Here is a 14,848-nt window from a genome sequence, read left to right on the forward strand (position 1 = left end):
GGATGTAGCTGTAACGCAGCCGGGCCAAAGGGAAGGCCGGAGGGTCTTCAGCAAGACGGGCCCCTAACTGGCGAGGGTACGGAGGGGCTGCGGCGCGCGGGGTGGGGGAAAGAGCGGGGCGCCCAGTGCCCGGGGGCGGGGGTGAGACCGTCGTGACAATAGCCGGCTTCCCACCCCGAGGGGAACGCCCCCGGCTGCCGCAGCGGCGCGCGCCCGCCGCGCCCAGCCTCCTGGGGGGCGGGGCGGGCGGGGCGCGCGCGGCTCCCGCGCACGGATCCCTCGCGGGCCGCAGCACCGGCCGCCGGCCGCCCCGCCCGCCCCGCCCCTCTCCAGTCCACTCAGGGCCCTCGGCGAGCGACGCCGCCCGCGGAACCGCGCTGGTGCTGGGACCCGGGCCCGGGCCGCTCCTCCTGGGAGGCGAGTCGGGGAGGCGGTGGCCCCCGCTAGTGCGGCGAGACGCAGGGAGGGGCCGGGACTCTTTGACGCGGCGGAGGGGTCAAGCGGCGTCGGCCGCCGCCATCTTTGGTCCAGTGCGGCGGCAGCGGCGGCGGCTGCTGCTGTGGTGAAGGAGGAGGAGGAGGAGCGACGCGCGCTGGCAGCTAGGCCTGACCATGGACGAGGAATACGATGTGATCGTGCTGGGGACCGGCCTCACCGTAAGTGCGGCCTCGTTGGCCCGGGACCCCGCATCGCCCCCTCCTCCCTGCGGCGCTGCCGCCCCCGGCCGCCGACCGCATCCTCCCGTCACTGCAGTCCTCGGTGCTGCCTCCCCGGCGCTCGAGTCCCCCCAAAAGACAGCCCCGTGCCCGACGCCGCCCCCACCTACCCCGCCCGCGACATGGTTTTTTTTTCACCGTCGTGGCCCCGTCTCCGAGAAGCGGTCATCTACCTAGCCGCCCCCTCGACTCTCTGGGCCCGACCCTCCCCACTTCCCTCCCCGCCCCCCCCCCCGCCTCTTGGGTCCGAAGACGCACCCCAAGGCGACCCCGAGGTCCCCCCCTCCGCGCCCCTGACCCCGCCCACCCGGCCCCCACCCATCACTCGCACGCAGCATCCTCCCCATCCTGCATCCCCCGCATCCCGCGCTAATTCTGGTGGGGATGAAGTACAAGGACCCTGGGTAAGGGGGTCTTGCCCAGTTGGGCCCTCATCCTGCGTTCCTGGCTTTTTATGGGGCCCGGGGACCCAGGGAATGTTCCAGAAGGAGCAGCAGTGGGGCCAGTGAGCACATTCCCGCTACCCCACCAGGGTTTCCCATGGAGATTACAGGCTGGGTAGTATTTGCAGCCTTTGTCCTTGGCCTGCTGACAGTAACTGGTGAGGGTGTTTATCTTCCTCTTCTCCAGAGCCTGTCGGACCACTCCCCGGGAGAGACTCCTCTTCCTCAGTCGGGATGCAGAAGGCCCTCCCGTGGCTGCACAGGCGCAGGGTCAGAGGCTCCTGTCCTTTGAGGAAAGAGGAGCCCAGGGTGGGGCCTGAGATCGCAGGCCGAGCTCAGCCTTTCTTCACTTCCCGTTCTGGTGCCCTTCACTGTCAGTGGGATCTCCTCTACGGCGCATTGTGTCTTTCCTGCCTTTTAGCGAGGCCCTGTGTAGGTACAGGACTGTCTTGGCATGGTGGTTGCCCGACGACCATTCCTGTGTCTAGCAGACACTCTCTTTTTCTCAGCGCCTTCATTATTTCTCTTCTGTTCTTCAGTCCTTTGCCCAGCAAAGTTATAAAAGACACTGGTCAGACGAAGCTGTCATCCCTGATTTTAAGCGAGGCGGCCGCCAGGCGTGGAAGGAGCTTTCTTTGGAGCAGAGGCTCCAGCTTTGCTCTCTTCTCAAGTTTACAGTGGGAAACAGATCAGGGCCGCTGGTGGGGAGGTGGGCAGGTGGGAGTGCAGCGAATGTTGCCGTCTTCCCCAGGAATGTATCCTGTCGGGCATCATGTCTGTGAACGGCAAGAAAGTGCTGCATATGGACCGGAACCCCTACTATGGGGGTGAGAGCTCCTCCATCACACCGCTGGAGGAGGTGAGGCTGCCGGGCCCGGGCCCATCCCCCGTTAACCTCACCCACGGGGGCCAGAGTGGCTCCCCAGGTTTGCTGGGAAGGGGGAATGGGGGGAATGGGGGCAGGGGCGGCAGGGGGTGGTCCTTGAGGGCTCTCTCTGTTTCTCCTGCTTGCAGCTGTATAAGCGTTTTCAGTTGCTGGAGGGGCCCCCTGAGGCGATGGGCAGGGGCCGAGACTGGAACGTTGACCTGATCCCCAAATTCCTCATGGCCAATGGTGAGAGAGATGAAAGAGGGGTTGTGGGGGGTGATTAGGACGACCAGACGAGGGTCAGGCTCCAGAAAAGAGGCAGCCGTACCAGCTGGGGAGCTTCTAGGGGGGAGCTGTGCTGATGTTTTCCCCCACCGCCCCCCCACAGGGCAGCTGGTGAAGATGCTGCTGTATACAGAGGTGACGCGCTACCTGGACTTCAAGGTGGTGGAGGGCAGCTTTGTCTACAAGGGGGGAAAGATCTATAAAGTGCCATCCACTGAGACCGAAGCCTTGGCTTCCAGTGAGTACATGTTCCCGGAGCCAGAGAACCATGGCGAGGGGCAGAGCAGGGTGCCCCTTGCCCAGGGTCATGTTCCCCGTGCGGTACCCCCAGGCCCCCTTGCTCTGTCCTCCCTCAGTTGCCCTGAGCCTCACAGTGGGTGCCCAGAGGGAAGTCCGCGCGCCGAGGGGGCGCATGGGTGCTTGCTCTTTCTGAAGGGACTTCGGCCTCTGACAGGGGCCGCACTTGACCCGTGTGAAACAGCCCCAAGTGTTGGAGCTGGGAGAGTGCTCCAGGCTTGTCGAGTCCAATCCCCTCTTTGTATAGGTGGGAAACAGGCCGTGAGGAGCAGAATGGTTAATTCAAGTTTACACGGTGCTCGGCGACACACAGCAACAAAACTCAGCTGAGAGTTGGGGCGTCTGTTTTCTGGGTCGGCCTGGTGGGAAGGAGAGGTTCGCGTTCTGTGCTGTGAAGGTTCTTCTCACATCCTCCACAGATCTGATGGGCATGTTTGAGAAGCGGCGCTTCCGCAAGTTCCTGGTGTTTGTGGCAAACTTTGATGAAAATGACCCTAAGACCTTCGAGGGTGTCGACCCGCAGAGCACCAGCATGCGTGACGTCTACCGGAAGTTTGACTTGGGCCAGGATGTCATTGACTTCACTGGCCATGCCTTGGCCCTCTACCGCACTGATGAGTGAGAGGAAGCTGGCATGGCAGACTGCCCCTCGTCTGGCCTGTGCCCTGCCCTCCCCATTCCTGCGTGCCTCCCCCTTGACCCACTCTGCGTATTTCTTATACTCAGCCACGTGCCCATCCTTGGCCTTTTTTGTTTCTTCTGTGCATTTATTTGACCGGTAGTCTTCCCCAGGCCATACAGGGTGGTGGGAAGGCTGGCCTGGTGCTTGGGTGGGGGTGAGCTGGGAGTGCTGCTGCTGGAGCCGCTTCTCTTGACACCGTCCCCCCAGCTACCTGGACCAGCCCTGTCTCGAGACCATCAACCGCATCAAGTTGTACAGTGAGTCTCTGGCTCGATACGGAAAGAGTCCGTATTTATACCCACTCTACGGCCTTGGTGAGCTGCCCCAGGGCTTTGCAAGGTGAGGGCGTGGTTCTTTTCTGTTGACAGTACTAAGTAGGACCAAAGCCAAGAATGGAAATGGCACCCTTGAGCATTTCTGTAGCAAGTAGCAATCGTCCTTTCCCTTCGTGGTCTGATTTCCTTCATACTGCGCCTCGGCGACAGGGCGGGGGGCGCGGTGTGCTGCAGCGGGGGCTGGAAGTGCGGGGCGGAAGGACCAGGCCCGCAGCAGGCTTGGCTTGGCTCCCAGCCCGAGTCAGGCGGCTCCAGGGCTGGGCCTGGGGCCTTTGAACCTCGAGTCAGAGGGCTTCTCCAGAGACCTTTGTTCTGTGCCCGGACCATTCCCGTGAGGAGCTAGCTGTGCCTTCGTGCCACCTGCATAGTAGCCCTTTGCAGAATGTTCTAGGTGGAAGCTCCAGAGAGGAAGGGGCACTCCAGATTCAGTGCCGGGTCTGTGGCAGTATCAGAGTGGGAAAGAACCACCAGTCTCCTGAGCTCTGCCTGCCCAGGGCAGCCTTCTCTGTACCCAAGTGCCGGTGGGGGGAGGGCACAGTGGCACCAGGCCGTGCTTCCCCCGGGGACGGGGAGTACACCATCGTTCTCCACACTGCAGATTGAGTGCCATCTATGGAGGGACATACATGCTGAACAAACCAGTGGATGACATCATCATGGAGAATGGCAAGGTGGTGGGTGTGAAGTCGGAGGGAGAGGTAAGCCTTCCGCACAGTGCAAGCGTGATGGCCTGGGTGGGGCTTGGCCTTCTTAGAGGCCCTCTTCCCAGTGACTGTGGCTCTGCTGTGACTGCTGCTAATCAGGTCTGAGAGCCTTGGGCTGGGGGTCAGAGCTGCAGAAGAAATCCACATAGCCATTTCTGTTGGTGAGAGGCATCTCCAGCTCACTTGTGTCAGGGGCTCGGGGAGCGTTCTCGGGCATGGTGTCTCAGCAGAAGGGTTTTCCCAGCCCTGCGTACGGGGGCCCACCTCCCCGAGGTACACGAGCGAAGCTGTGTGTTACAGGAGGGGCACTGGTGACTGCTCAGAGGAGTGCGGTGCCAGCCCTCAGCGTGGACTCAGCCCCAGGACCACCTAGGGGGGTGTTCGGATAGGCCTGCTGCTGTTCTCACAGGTGGCCCGCTGCAAGCAGCTGATCTGTGACCCCAGCTACATTCCGGACCGGGTGCGGAAGGCCGGCCAGGTTGTCCGCATCATCTGCATCCTCAGCCACCCCATCAAGAACACCAATGACGCCAACTCCTGCCAAATCATCATCCCCCAGAACCAAGTTAACAGGAAGTCAGGTAGGTCGAGTCCCACGTGACTTCTTCCGGTGTGTTCTCTGTGGGGCGGCTCTGCGTCCCCCCATCATTCTGGGGGCTGTCTGCCTGATTCCTGTAAGGAAGAGCAGGGAGCCGCGTAGCCGTCCCCAGGCTTGGCGCCCTAGCGACTGGCTAGCTTGGACTCCGCTCTGCGAGGGTGGGTTTGGGTGCTGCCTGCCCTGCGCGGCTGGGGAGGGCTGGGCAGGGGTGCCCGAATTAAGCTGAGCTTCCAGGAACCCTCTGTGCCCGTGTTAACGGAGCGCCTTCTCGTGGGCAGACATCTACGTGTGCATGATCTCGTATGCACACAACGTGGCCGCGCAGGGCAAGTACGTCGCCATCGCCAGCACCACGGTGGAGACTGCAGAGCCGGAAAAGGAGGTTGAGCCCGCCCTGGAGCTGCTGGAGCCCATTGACCAGAAGTGAGGGGCTGAAGGGCTGGGGCTGAGGCTGGGGGGTGGGGAGCGAGCCAGGGAGCTGCGGGGGGAGCGCAGGGAGAGTGAGGCTTGTTGTGAGGTCTTCCCCTCCGCTTGTCTGCCCCTCAGGTTTGTGGCCATCAGTGACTTGTATGAGCCCATCGACGATGGCTCCGAGAGCCAGGTAAGCGGGCGGTCTTGGCCCCGGCTCCTGGCTGCCCACCCAGGGCCCCTGCCCGACTCACCCTGGCCCGGGGCTCTGGATGTTTCCAGGTGTTCTGTTCCTGCTCCTATGATGCCACCACACACTTTGAGACGACCTGCAATGACATCAAAGACATCTACAAGCGCATGGCAGGCTCTGCTTTTGACTTTGAGAACATGAAGCGCAAACAGAATGACGTCTTTGGAGAAGCTGACCAGTGATTGACGACCCCCCCCACACCCCAGCCCTTGGTACCCTCTCCCCTGACCTAAGTCTGTTCTCCTCGAGGGCTGGGGAGATGGGTGTGGCTGGGCACCCCGGCTTCCAACGTTCTCTGCTTCCCCCACCACATTCTACATTCCTGTCACCCACCTCATTGATTCACTGACCAAATCCTTAACCTTAGCGACCGTTCGGGAGGCGGGGGGTTGGATAGCGTCCTCTTTCTTGGCCCTCCCTTATTCTGGGAAAAGAGGGTTCTTTTCCTTGTGTGTGTTTCTTCCCCCTCCACTCCTAATTCTTCTGCTCTGTTTGGGAAGAACGTGGAGGAAAAGCTTACTTCTGCCCCCACTGCTCTTACCCCTACTGTAGTGGCCTTTGGAGATGCCCCCTGCCTCCCCCCACCAACTCTCTTGTGTGTTGGAGAGAAGGGGCCCTCCCAGCACAAAGTTGCATTCCCCCCCCCCCCCCCCGCCCTTGTTAATTTATTCTAATTTATTAACTTTGGCCCACCCGATCTGAGAAGGGAGCACTGTGCCTCTCGCCTGTGGCCTTCTGGTGCGGCCTGGGAGGGGAGAGGGCTTGGGTGTGGCCCGGTTGGAGGTTGATCTCACTGTTTTTGTTTCTTGTTTTTGTGTTTGTGTTCTCTGGCATTTGCTGAGAAAAAAAAAATGTGAGCAAAGCAGAAGGAGGTGGGAAAATGGATCCAAACCCCAGTATGCCCTGCCCCACCCCACAACCTTTCCCTTAGTGGTGGGAAACCCTTACCTTGCAAAGTGAATGTGTCCCCTTCCCCAATCTCTAGTGTATTTCACAGAAAACCTCCCAATAAAACTGTGTTGAAACCTGGGCCCAGATCTTCAGTTTTATTTCCCCCGAAACTGGGCAGTGGGTGGGGCCTCGGCTCCTTGGGCTCTTCCGTTCTATCAGTTTCAGACTTTGGCTTAGCTCTACTCGGGATGGGTGTGAAAGGTGACTCCCTTCATCAGGGAATTAGCTCCTGAACCAAAAGAGCCACATGCAGGCAAATTAGCGCTGACCTGTAACCCCTTGGGGTCAGTGTGGGAAATAGGGAGAAGGGGGTGTGGCCTAGGGTGGGGGTGGAAGTGGAGGGGCCAGGGTCCTTGTCTCTAAGTCAAGGAGGAGGCAGAGGGCACCTTGGCCCAGGTTCATGGCCTGGGGAAACAGGAGACTGGGGCCCAGTCTTGGGTGGGGGAGTCAAAGGAAGGAGCGGGAACCCGCGTGGCAGCAAGGGCGCTGGAGTGGGGTGTGGATCTGGCCTCGGGCTGGGCTCAGCATGAAGGAAGTGGAGGGTCTCGGTGGCCCCGGCGTGGGGTCAGCAGGATGAAGGCGCACTGGGGAGCCAGTCTCGGGCCAGGGGTTAACGTCGAGGAATTGATGGGGGAGCCGAGGAAGCCAGGGACCCAACCCGCCTCCGGAGCCGGCGGGGCGGGGCGGGGCAGGCGGGAGGGCCCGGGCGGGGCGGAGCGGGGCGGGGGCGGGGAGGCCGGAGGGGGCGGGGCGGGGCGATCACGCGTCCCCGGGTGCCCGACGTCACCGCGCGGGCGTCAGCTGACTGCTCGGCTGCTGCCCTCCGCAGCCGTTGAGCTTCCACCGGGCCGCTGTCGCCGTTGCCGCCGTTGCCGCCGCCGCCGCCGCCGCCATGGCTCAATACAAGGGCGCCGCGAGCGAAGCGGGCCGCGCCATGCACCTGATGAAGAAGAGGGAGAAGCAGCGCGAGCAGATGGAGCAGATGAAGCAGCGGATCGCGGAGGTGCGGGCCAGGGCGACTCGGAGCACGCGCGCCACCCGCCGCCCCGGCCGCCCCGCGAAAGCTGCGGCGCGGGACGGAGAGCCCTGGTGGCGAGCCAGGGCGGGACCCTTGCTCGCCCTCCTCCGGCGACGGGCACAAGCGGTCCGGTGACAGTGTGCTCATCTGTAAAATGTGCCCAGGAGGCTGAACCGAGCTAAGCCTGTGACAAGCCTCCGGGAGGGCGAAGCCATAGTCAGTGGTCGTATTGGTGGAATTTGGGCTCCCCTCCTGTACACAGCATCCTCGCCCTGGCTCCCCGGCCCTGGGAACGAGGCCTGCGCCCTGATCCAGTGGATGCCAGGGAGGTCAGGCCCCATGGGCCCTGGCCAATCCACTGGCCACTGAGCCTCATAACAGAGCCCTTTGCCCCGGGACCAAGGCAGGGTTCACCGTCTGGGCTTTAGTGGGTGGCCGGTGGCGGCGGGCTCTCAGGAGGAAAGGGTTCCTCTGCTTGGGCCTTTTGGGGAGACTCGTCCGAAGAGCAGGCTGCCTTCCTTCCGTTCTGGGGCAAGCCGGCTCACGGAAGCAGCAGCGCGCCAAGGCCTGGCTCGACCTTACTTCCCCCTGGTGGCCCGGCCCTGCTGTCGCAGTGTGGGCTTGCATTCTTTCGCTGGCCCCCTCCTTTGGAGGCCACCAGCCAGAGAGGGACCTGTGTGGTACCAAGTGGGGCGGGGCTGGGCTGCAGTGAGGTCTCATGGGGAACTCTTGGCAACATCTAGGGTCAAGAGGGAGCAACATTGCTCAGCGGGGGACTAGGCCCCTTGGCCACTCTTCACTCGCTCCTGTCACCCCTGGCTTGGGTCTCCACCCTCAGCTTCAAGGCTGGGTAGGAAAAACACCAAAGAGAGGTGGAGCCTGTGACCCCAGGCCACTGAGGGAGCTCTAGTCCCCAGCAGGAGACACGGAGGGGCCGCGACATCACACCCCACTTAGCATCCTCAGTACTGGAAGTGCCCCCTAGAGCCCTGGGTACCCTTCCAGTAACCAAGAAAAGAGGACATGTTTTCCCCAAGGTCGCATCACCGTGAGTCCGGAGGCAGACCTGGGGCGAGAACCCAGGCCCCCGCTTCCCTCACCGCTCCCCTCCCACCCCAACAGGAGAACATCATGAAATCGAACATCGACAAGAAGTTCTCCGCGCACTACGACGCCGTGGAGGCGGAGCTCAAGTCCAGCACCGTTGGTGAGTGACCCTCGTGCGCGCCACCCTCTCCCGGCCCCAGACGCCTGCTGCTGCGCTGACTGGTGACCGACCCTTGCTCATCTCGCCGCCGCTCCCAGGTCTCGTGACCCTGAATGACATGAAGGCCAAGCAGGAGGCCCTGGTGAAGGAGAGGGAGAAGCAGCTGGCGAAGAAAGAGCAGTCGAAGGAGCTGCAGCTGTGGGTTCCGGCCCCGCCGGCCTCGGGCCTCCCCTCCCGGCACAGCTCGCACTCCGGGCAGGCCGGGCCCTTCGCCCCTCGACGGGGTGGGGGGGGGGGTGCTGCCCAGGAGCGGGAGGCGCCCCGGGCTGGTAGGACCGCCCCGGCCGGTGCCACGGAGGCCCCACCCCGAGCGCAGGCCGGCGGCGCTGGGGCAGGGAGGGAGCCCCGGGGTGGGGCCGTGCGGCCTGACGGTGCCTGTGCCCGGGCAGGAAGCTGGAGAAGCTGCGAGAGAAGGAGCGCAAGAAGGAGGCCAAGCGCAAGATCTCCAGCCTGTCCTTCACCCTGGAGGAAGAGGAGGAGGCAGGTGATGAGGAGGAGGAGGTGGCCGCGTACGACGAGGAGCTGGAGAGGGAAGGTAACGGCCGCTTTCAGGGGCTGGGCTGTGGCATGGAGAAGCGCGCCCGCCACCGGCCTCGACGGCCGCTCGGCTTGTGGTCCTGCAGCTCCCGCGTCGAGCCGGCTCCGAGGGCCGAGTCCGCAGGGCTGCGCTGGGGAGGGCCAGAGGCGCGCGCGCGGCTCCGAGCAGGGGCCTGGGGTCCTCAGTGTAAGAGGCCGCGGGGTCGGGGGGAGGCCGCCGCCCGTCCAGGAGCCCTCGGGAGCTGCCCTTCCTAAGCGCTGTGAAGAGTGGACTCGGGGTGGTCGTGAGCCCGCTCGTGCCTGTGCTGCTCGGTGGCCGGCGAGCACGCAGCTCGTGTGAGCGGGACACCGAATTGTCGATGCTGTTCGATCGATTTCAGGGTAAACTGACGCAGCCACGGACATTCGAGGGCTACTGATTGGACGGTAGAGGTCTCCGCCAAGGGACAGAGGGGTGTCGGGCCATTCGGGAAGGCTGGGTAGCAAGGAGGAAACCAGTGTGGGGCCCCCGTGTGCCTCCAGCGAGGCAGACAGCTAGGGGCAGGGCCTTGGAGTCCCATAGGTCCGGAGGCGCCCTGCTGAAGGGCCTGGGGCCACCTCGGGACCGGGGTAAGCCCCCTGTGGTGTGGACGGTTGAGATGGGCCTAGGATGCGGAGAATTTCATGAGCAACCCGAGGGACCGGGGGCGTTGTGGAGAGATGGATAGAGTCAAGCGCTGAGTGTGCCCGGAAGCCGAGCTGGCAGGAGGGGAACACGTGAAGGCCTAGGAGGCTGTGACGGTGGGGCCCGGGCTGCTTCGGAAAGTGTGGAGGCGGGGAGCTGAGGCAGGGCACGGTGGGGTGCGGTGCGGCCGCAGGCCCAGTCTCCTGGCCTGGACGGGAGTGGCTGGCACGGTCAGGAGGAAAAGCCTGCGCCCCCTGGGGTCTCTGTGCTCCCTGTGCGGCCCGGCGGTGAGACAGGCGGAGAGGACCTCAGTGGGACTTAGCAGTAGTAAGTGTGGAGGGACACGCGGTAGCATCACGAGCTGTTTGGGACAGCAGGGACCTGGGGGAAGGCTGTTAACATCCCTGTGGGTTGCGAGGGCTTCCTCCATCCCCCCAGCCCCGTGGTTCGGTTTTGTGGGCCCTGCGATGGGGCACTAGTGTGGGATTTTTCTCTGGGTGATTGTAACGGGCAGGCAGGCTGGAGTGGCAGGCTGGAGTGTATGCTTGTCCCCCAGGGCCCCAGTTTTCCAAAAGGGCTCTCAGGGGTCTGTGAGACCCTTCTAGGGGGTCTGCAAGCTCAGAAACACTTTCCTGGTCGCATTAAAGCATTCTGGGCCTCTCGAGCCTGCGGCGTGATGATGTCATCACCGCAAGGGCTCACAGCGCGGCCTTCGAGCCTTCGGTGTCGCTCAGGCTTTGTCTCAAGTTCGGTGACTGTCGGTGGTTACCGCCCCACAGACTCGAGCTCTCCGGGGTCCTCCGTGACTGGTGACAGTGCTCACGGGCGCCGCACACCCACCGTGCTCGTTCGTTCACATCCTCGCTGCGGAGACCAAGTCAAGTCCCAGCTGCGGGCGACGGCGGGCCTTTCCTTCTCCCCCCTCCCTTGCGGCTCCCGTGTGGGCCCTGTGGGACCCGGGGCTCCGGTTCGCTCGCTTCTTTCGGCGTCGCACAGGCTGGCCCTGATGCCTTAAGTCCCCCGGGGCACTTCAGGCCGCAGCTGACGGGGCAGGCCCCCGGTCCCCGACCTCCTGTCCAGCGGCTGGCGGTGGAGACCGACGGCAGGGCCCGTGGGCAAGGCTCGGGCTCCCTAGTGTTGTCAGGTGGTGCCAGATGTTCCGGGAAGCCGGGGACGCCGCGGACACCCATGTTTCCTTCTGCTGCAGAGGTCACCACAAAGAAGAGGAAACTGGGGAAGAACCCCGATGTGGACACCAGCTTCCTGCCGGACCGAGACCGCGAGGTAAAAGCCGCCTGCCCCTCGCCTCGGCCCCCTGAGCGGCCCGTGTCCTCCCTCCTGCACCTGTGTCCTCCCCAGGAAGAGGAGAACCGGCTCCGGGAAGAGCTGCGGCAGGAGTGGGAGGCCAAGCAGGAGAAGATCAAGAGTGAGGCCCGCCGCGCGGGATGGCGAGGGGGAGCCGGCCCTGCCGCCGCCGCGGGGCTTCGGGGCAGCGCCCCGAGCTCCCGGGAGCTGGCAGAGGCCAAGGGCCAATTCTGCTTCCCAGGTGAGGAGATCGAAATCACCTTCAGTTACTGGGACGGCTCCGGGCACCGGCGGACGGTGAAGGTAGGCAGCGCGGGCCGTGCGGCCTGTTCCCCGGGCCCCTGCGGCCCGGCCTCCCTCGGAGCTCCCCGGGAAGGCGCGTTCAAGCCTGGCCCCAGAATTTCACAGGTCCTTTTCCTGTGAGTGGTCCCCGGGGACCCTGAGGGGGGGCAGGCCAGCGGGCCTGGACCCTCGTCGGGGGGAGCCAGGGCCTCCAGGGTCCCTGGCCGGGGCTTCCAGGCCACTGCCTTCTCGAGGGCCCCTGCCCAGGCTGCCGCGTTCTGTCCCCTGCCGCTTGCTCTCCTGGATGGTGGCGTTCGGGCCGCTCCTGCAGATGAAAAAGGGCAACACGATGCAGCAGTTCCTGCAGAAGGCACTGGAGATCCTGCGCAAAGACTTCAGCGAGCTCAGGTGCGGGCATGCGGGGCTGTGGCCTCCCGGCCCCGGTTCCGGAGACCTAAGGGGTGGCCGGGTCCCCGGGCGGGAGGGCGGCCTGCTGGGCACGGGGCTCCTGAGAGGGTGGGGCCGAGGCGGGGGCGGAGGACGGCGGGCGCCGGTCCCCGGCTCGCCGCCCGGCCCCGACTCCGGCTCCGTGGCCCTCCTCGGGTGGCCGCGGCCGCCGGTCCACAGCCCCTGCTTGCGTCCGTCAGGTCAGCGGGGGTGGAGCAGCTCATGTACATCAAGGAGGACTTGATCATACCCCACGTGAGGCTCTTCTCTTCCTCGGAGCCCCCGGGTGGGGGCGGGCAGCGTGGGGTCGGGGGGATTTGGGGTGTCTGGGGGCTTCTGGAGAGGGGCCCCCGTTCCAGCCCGGGTCATTGGCTCAGGCCAGTAGGGCCTGCGGGTGGGTGGTCGGGAGCCACTGAGATGGGTCACCGGCCATCGCTTTCCCGCCCTCTGCTCCTAGCACCACAGCTTCTACGACTTCATTGTCACCAAGGCACGAGGGAAGAGCGGTAAGTGTGCCGGCGGGAGCCCCCTCCCTTCCGCGTGGGATCCCCGGCCCTCCCAGCCCCCCCATAGCCCCGGGGCAGCCGCAGGACGGCCTTGGACGGCTGCGTTCTCGGCGCAGGGCCGCTCTTTAACTTTGACGTTCACGATGACGTGCGGCTGCTCAGTGACGCCACCGTGGAGAAGGATGAGGTGCGGGGCTGCAGAGGCGCGGGGCAGGGGAGGAAGAGTGGAGGGAAGGAGAGCTCGGGGTGGGGAGTCCCCCCCTCTCCCCCCGGCGGCCCAGAGCCACAGGGCCCTGTCCGTGCGCCCCCCTCAGTCCCACGCAGGCAAGGTGGTGCTGCGGAGCTGGTACGAGAAGAACAAGCACATTTTTCCCGCCAGTCGCTGGGAGCCCTACGACCCCGAGAAGAAGTGGGACAAGTACACGGTGAGCAGCCCCCTCCCCCCAGGGGGCCTTGAGCTGGGGGAGGGGAGCCAGCTGGCCCTCAGCCCGCTCAGCCCCCTTTTCTGTCCTCTTGTTCTCGCCCCAGATCCGGTGAACGTGGCGGTCAACGTGGCGGGTCCTCCAGCTCCAGCTGTCCTCTGCCCCCTCCCGGGGTCTCCAGGACTCCAGGCGCCCCCCCCCCCACTCCCCACTTCCCTCAGCCCTGACCTGACTGACGGAGGGAAGGGAGGAGGGAGCTGGCCATCCCCTGCCCCTGGTAGTGTCACTTCTATGAGAAATAAATGCTCACGGCAGAGTTGTTTCAAACATTGAGATAAAATTAACCATTTTGATCATTTGAAAGTGTACAATTGGGGGATACTTAGTTCACTCACAGTGGCGTGCTACCATCATCTCTGTCTACATCCAGATCATTTCTGTCACACCCCCGCCCAGGAGACCCCGTGCCCATTCACAGTCTCTCCCCCAGCCCCTGGTAACCCCTTGTCTGCTTTCTGTCTGTATGGATTTGCCTACTCTGGAAGTTCCACATAAATGAAATCATGCAATGTTTCTGGTCTTTGTATCTGGCGAGAAAGCACGTGTTTGTCTGCTGGGGGCGGGAGCGTGGAAGAGCCGCGTGAGTCTGCGGAAGGAGGGCGTTTGCAACCCGCCGGGGCCCGGGCAGGCGCTGCCCTTGGAGCCAACCTGCTCTCTCCGGGGCACCTACGTGGCATCGTGGTTGTCTGTGGTGAGTGGGAGGGGTCCTGCCTCCCCCCAGGCCTTTGGGCTCCTCACGTCTCCTTCCTGCCCATTCCATAGGGGACGCGGCTGTCCTGTGGCCCGCGGCCCCCCTATACCCCTACCACAGCCCACCTTTGCCCTCCTGGAGCTGCGCCCTTCCCAGCCTGTCTGCCCGGTGCCTGCGTGGGAAGGCTGCTGGGCTGCCCCGTGCTGTCATGGCTCCGAGGGGGGAGGTCTAGCTTGGGGCTGGCGCTCCTGCTCCCCACCCTTGCTTCAGCAGCCAGATCCCCCAGTTCCCTTCGGGTAAGCTGAGGCAGGCAGGTCCCGTTCTAGAAGACCGAGGAAGACAACCCGATCGCTCCCTGCTTCCGTTCTTCCTCTCGCCTAAACCGGAGCAGAGGGAACGGGCAGCCCCTGGCTGACAGCATCCCAGGTCTGGGTCTGGTCCCCTCTCTTTGGCAAACACACAGATGGGACAGTGGGGGACCCCACAAGGGACGGAAGCTCCTGTGCCCTCCTCCCCCCATGGGCAGAGCCCTGTGTCCCCTTCAGATGCAGCGTGGGGGATCCTGGCCGGCAACCAGGAGCTCTCACTCAGCCTTCCCGGCCCTGTGTCTGGGGCAGAGCCATCTGGGGTCAGTTGGAGGAGGGACCCAGAGAGCCTGGGCGGGAGCACCTCGGGGGCACAGCAGGGAGTGAGTGGCCAAGCCTGACCCCCGGTCCTGGTTGTGGGGGACAAGTCTGAGGACCTCAATGGGGCCTTTTGTTTGGCACTGGGAACCCTGGAGAGGGGATCATCTGGCCTTCTGCGCCAGAAGAGTACGCTTCTCAAGGAAGGGGAGCCCCTCTCAGCCGGCTTGCCCAACTGAGGCGGTTGCCAGGGGAACTGCCTTCGACCCCGTAGCTTCTGGAAAACAAGCTCCTTAAGGCCGGGTCTTGGGTCCTGGCAGGGAAGGACCTGGCTCAGAAGCGCCTTAAATCTACGGGGGTTGGGTCAGGATCCAGGGGCGGGGCTGGGGGCACCGTAAGGGGAGGAGACCCACTTCCTTTGAGCCAGGCCAGTGAAGGGACATAGCCTTGGTGGGCGGAGGGGCTGAGAGAGGCGCCCCCTCGCCT

General features: G+C 64.2%; 2 protein-coding genes across 2 annotated transcripts; both read left to right on the forward strand.

Moving 5' to 3' along the window:
- Positions 1–272: 272 nt before the first annotated feature.
- On the forward strand, positions 273–6,619 carry GDI1 (GDP dissociation inhibitor 1). Its single transcript, XM_080795851.1, has 11 exons — positions 273–656; positions 1,911–2,018; positions 2,174–2,273; positions 2,416–2,550; positions 3,029–3,227; positions 3,499–3,630; positions 4,225–4,324; positions 4,740–4,911; positions 5,207–5,351; positions 5,475–5,529; positions 5,619–6,619. The coding sequence occupies exons 1-11, from the start codon at positions 612–614 to the stop codon at positions 5,769–5,771; spliced, it is 1,344 nt and encodes a 447-aa protein (XP_080651977.1). The 5' UTR covers positions 273–611; the 3' UTR covers positions 5,772–6,619.
- A 706-nt stretch (positions 6,620–7,325) lies between these two features.
- FAM50A (family with sequence similarity 50 member A) lies at positions 7,326–13,573 on the forward strand. Its single transcript, XM_080795938.1, has 13 exons — positions 7,326–7,543; positions 8,681–8,765; positions 8,864–8,963; positions 9,215–9,360; positions 11,234–11,310; positions 11,386–11,452; positions 11,573–11,634; positions 11,945–12,021; positions 12,261–12,315; positions 12,518–12,566; positions 12,683–12,753; positions 12,881–12,991; positions 13,095–13,573. Exons 1-13 carry the CDS (start codon positions 7,433–7,435, stop codon positions 13,101–13,103), a joined length of 1,020 nt encoding a protein of 339 aa, XP_080652064.1. The 5' UTR covers positions 7,326–7,432; the 3' UTR covers positions 13,104–13,573.
- The last annotated feature ends 1,275 nt before the right edge of the window (positions 13,574–14,848 follow it).

Source organism: Martes martes, assembly GCF_963455335.1.
Source record: "Martes martes genome assembly, chromosome: X".
NCBI lineage: Eukaryota > Metazoa > Chordata > Mammalia > Carnivora > Mustelidae > Martes > Martes martes.